Source organism: Nestor notabilis, unplaced genomic scaffold, assembly GCF_000696875.1.
Source record: "Nestor notabilis isolate BGI_N333 unplaced genomic scaffold, ASM69687v1 scaffold4718, whole genome shotgun sequence".
Lineage (NCBI taxonomy): Eukaryota > Metazoa > Chordata > Aves > Psittaciformes > Psittacidae > Nestor > Nestor notabilis.
Genome location: NW_009941394.1, coordinates 106,196 through 109,017, shown reverse-complemented (window position 1 = coordinate 109,017; position 2,822 = coordinate 106,196). Strand labels below are relative to the sequence as shown.

At 41.8% G+C, this 2,822-nt stretch overlaps 1 protein-coding gene across 1 annotated transcript in view; it reads left to right on the top strand.

Annotated features, from left to right (window-relative positions):
* Nucleotides 1-8: 8 nt before the first annotated feature.
* Nucleotides 9-2,822, top strand: part of LOC104410628 (39S ribosomal protein L23, mitochondrial-like) — a 10,989-nt gene continuing 8,175 nt past the window's right edge. Inside the window, exons 1-3 of the mRNA XM_010020858.1 lie at nucleotides 9-49; nucleotides 850-932; nucleotides 2,747-2,820. Coding sequence (XP_010019160.1) covers nucleotides 45-49; nucleotides 850-932; nucleotides 2,747-2,820 — 162 coding nt within the window. The 5' untranslated portion in view covers nucleotides 9-44. The remainder of the gene's footprint in view (nucleotides 50-849; nucleotides 933-2,746; nucleotides 2,821-2,822) is intronic.

Here is a 2,822-nt window from a genome sequence, read left to right as displayed (position 1 = left end):
CTGGCGTGCCGCAGCCCGAGGACACCGTTCAGTTCCGCGTTTCCATGGAGTGAGTGCGGGAACGGGGCACCGCATGTATCTGGGCCTGCCGCGGAAAAGGCCCGTCGCTGCCCCCTGGTTACAGAGGAACACGTACCCTCCCCGCAGTGCCACACGTCCCGGCAGACTGCCCCTTGGGGTGCAGCTTGTGTTAGCTGAGAGGTGGGAAGGCGAGGTGCCAGATAATGCCCTTTGGGCCAGGGAAGGGTTCTCTGCTTCAGGGAGAACTTTTGGAGGGCCTGGAGTTACTGATTTAAGTATGAGCTTTGCTTGGCTCCTCTTCCTGAGAGTTAATGGGGCTCAGCCTTCCTGGGGATGGGCTTAGGAGGAGCGAAGTGCTTATGGAGAAGATCCATGGGAAACAAGGTGATGTCCAGGTATTTCTGAGGACTTTTTCAGCCTCACCAGTCTGGTTGCACACACTAAACCGCACATGCTGGCGGTAGGTCCTGGAAAGATTGGAAACTGCTATTCAGAAGGTGGGAAAGGGGTCTAGGCTCAGACAGTGAGAAAGCCTGCCTAGTCTTGCTGACCATATATGTCAGAATATATCTGGGATTTTGACTGTTGAGGCTACAGAGAATAAACTATTTGTCATTGTTACAGTTTATGGATAATGAATTGGTGTAGCAGTGTGTGATCTGTGTTGACTTTATACTTTTGTGCAGTAGAGCTACCTTTCCTAAAAGGCTAAGATGTATTTATTCCAGAGTATTAACCAGTCTGTAAATACTCTGGCTCTGTTGTATTTTATTTAAATATTTATATTTCTCCGTCTTTCTTTCCCCCAAATATTTTTGCATTGCCTAGAATGACAAGAACAGATGTCAAGAATTATCTTGAAAAAATATACAATGTGCCGGTAGCTGCTGTGAGGACCAGGATACAGTATGGTAAGTGCAGTTGAGCATTGCAAAGGGATGAACACAACATCCCTGCATAGCCAGAATAGACTTTTCCTATCAAAAGGTCCATTGTTTCTCAACAAACTTTGGTTCCAGGTGCTTAGCTGGTGATGTCCATCAGCATAATTGTTTATTTCTACACTTGAATGAATATACACCACTTCGTACTCAAATGCTTTGATTAGATTATGACATAAGTTTAGTTTTAAAAAGAAAAATCTTAATTTTAAAAAGCTTGCTCATCTTGACAGTTACCTAGTATGTGCTGTATGCTTTTGTAGTTGGTACTGTTTCTCCTTGAAGACCAGTGGGTGTCTCACTTCAGAAGGAACTAGCTTCATGTGTCTTAATAAAATCACTAATTAAACTTAATTTCACTCATAGCCTTAGAAAAAAAAAAGTTGAGATTACCTGGTGTGCACAAAGAGGAGGGGTTATGGTATAACAAAAGGCAAAGTTTGTAGAGCAAAGAAAAATACTCTGTTAGGCAGTAGATAATGTTATAAAAACATCTTGACAAACTTCCAGTTTTTCATCACTTGTCACCACATTTCTGCTATAGACCTATATGCTTCCACTCATGGTGTTGCCCTTTGCCACTTCTACAGAAAAAACAAAACCAAAACAAACCCACAACAAAACCAAGCACAGTAAAAGCAGCCCAAGAGAAAAAGAATAAACAGTCCTAGTTTAAGTCATGCTGAACTCTGACTTGGAGCAGAGGGACCTAACTCTTAGGTGAAATAAGCTAGATTTATGTAATGTCCTCTTTACATATGAATGCTTCCATCTCCGGAGCTTCTCTGACTGCAGTTTGGATGTGGTGCAAAGTCAGGAATGTATTTTTCATGGTTTTTTGATCACCAGGCAGTGTGACTTGTTGGTGAGGACATCTTTGATTACTGTTTTTTTTTTTCCATGCAGTGACCCTAGCAAGAGGTTGATCTGTTAATAATGATAAGAGTAGGGATGATGTTAAGAAAGGGATAGAAAAAAAACCTGTAATAGTGAAAAATGGAGAATGAAAGACGAAGCTTTAAAATAGGATTGTAGAACTCAAACATATAAAAGGAGAAAAAGAAAACAGAAAGATCATCTGTAATATGCTCATGTGAAAAAAACCAACCCAGCACACTTAAGTAAAGTCTTAAATAATGGACGCATACAGTTCTAAACAGCACTGGAAAATATTCATGGTTGTCCTTACAACAGCTTCACCCGACACTGCTAATGGAAGTGATGGTAGAATGTATATATTCAGTGCTAAAAAAACAAAGGTGGTTAGATTGTCTAATAATTTGAGAGCTTTAATGTCTGCCTAACATGCATGGAGTAAGTTCAACTTCCCACTCAGCTGTGACCAGCATAGTTGCAGAAGGTTGAAGTGCCTTGGTTTGTTTGGATGTGGACTGTCGTTTCCTGGTGTATAAACAGTAGATCCAGCTTATTAGCCGAGTAGTAAAAATTGACAAGTTTGAAGCTGTTCAGTGGTCATTTTGTGCTTGTTTTCATGAAGCTATTGATGTTGCAAGGACTGTTTATCCCTCCTGCTCAGGAGGGTAGGAGACTTATCTCCTTGCTTCTTTGCAGACTTTGTGTGACGTGAAGGCACAGTGTCTCTCAGCAGCCTCAGCCTTTTGATGCCACACTTTAGTAATTGTGGTGCTGTGCTGCTACTGAAGAAACACTATTCCTCTCAACAGTAAATAAGAACTAGTGAAGTCCCCCCTTCAGCTTGGCCTTGCTTTGGCAAACCTGGAAATCCAGGGAAGTAAAAGGTGTGATTCTCTTCATTTCTGCAGGTGCCAACAGCAAGAGAAATCACAAGAATCAGAGAGTGAAGAAGCCAGATTACAAGGTTGCCTATGTACAGCTGGT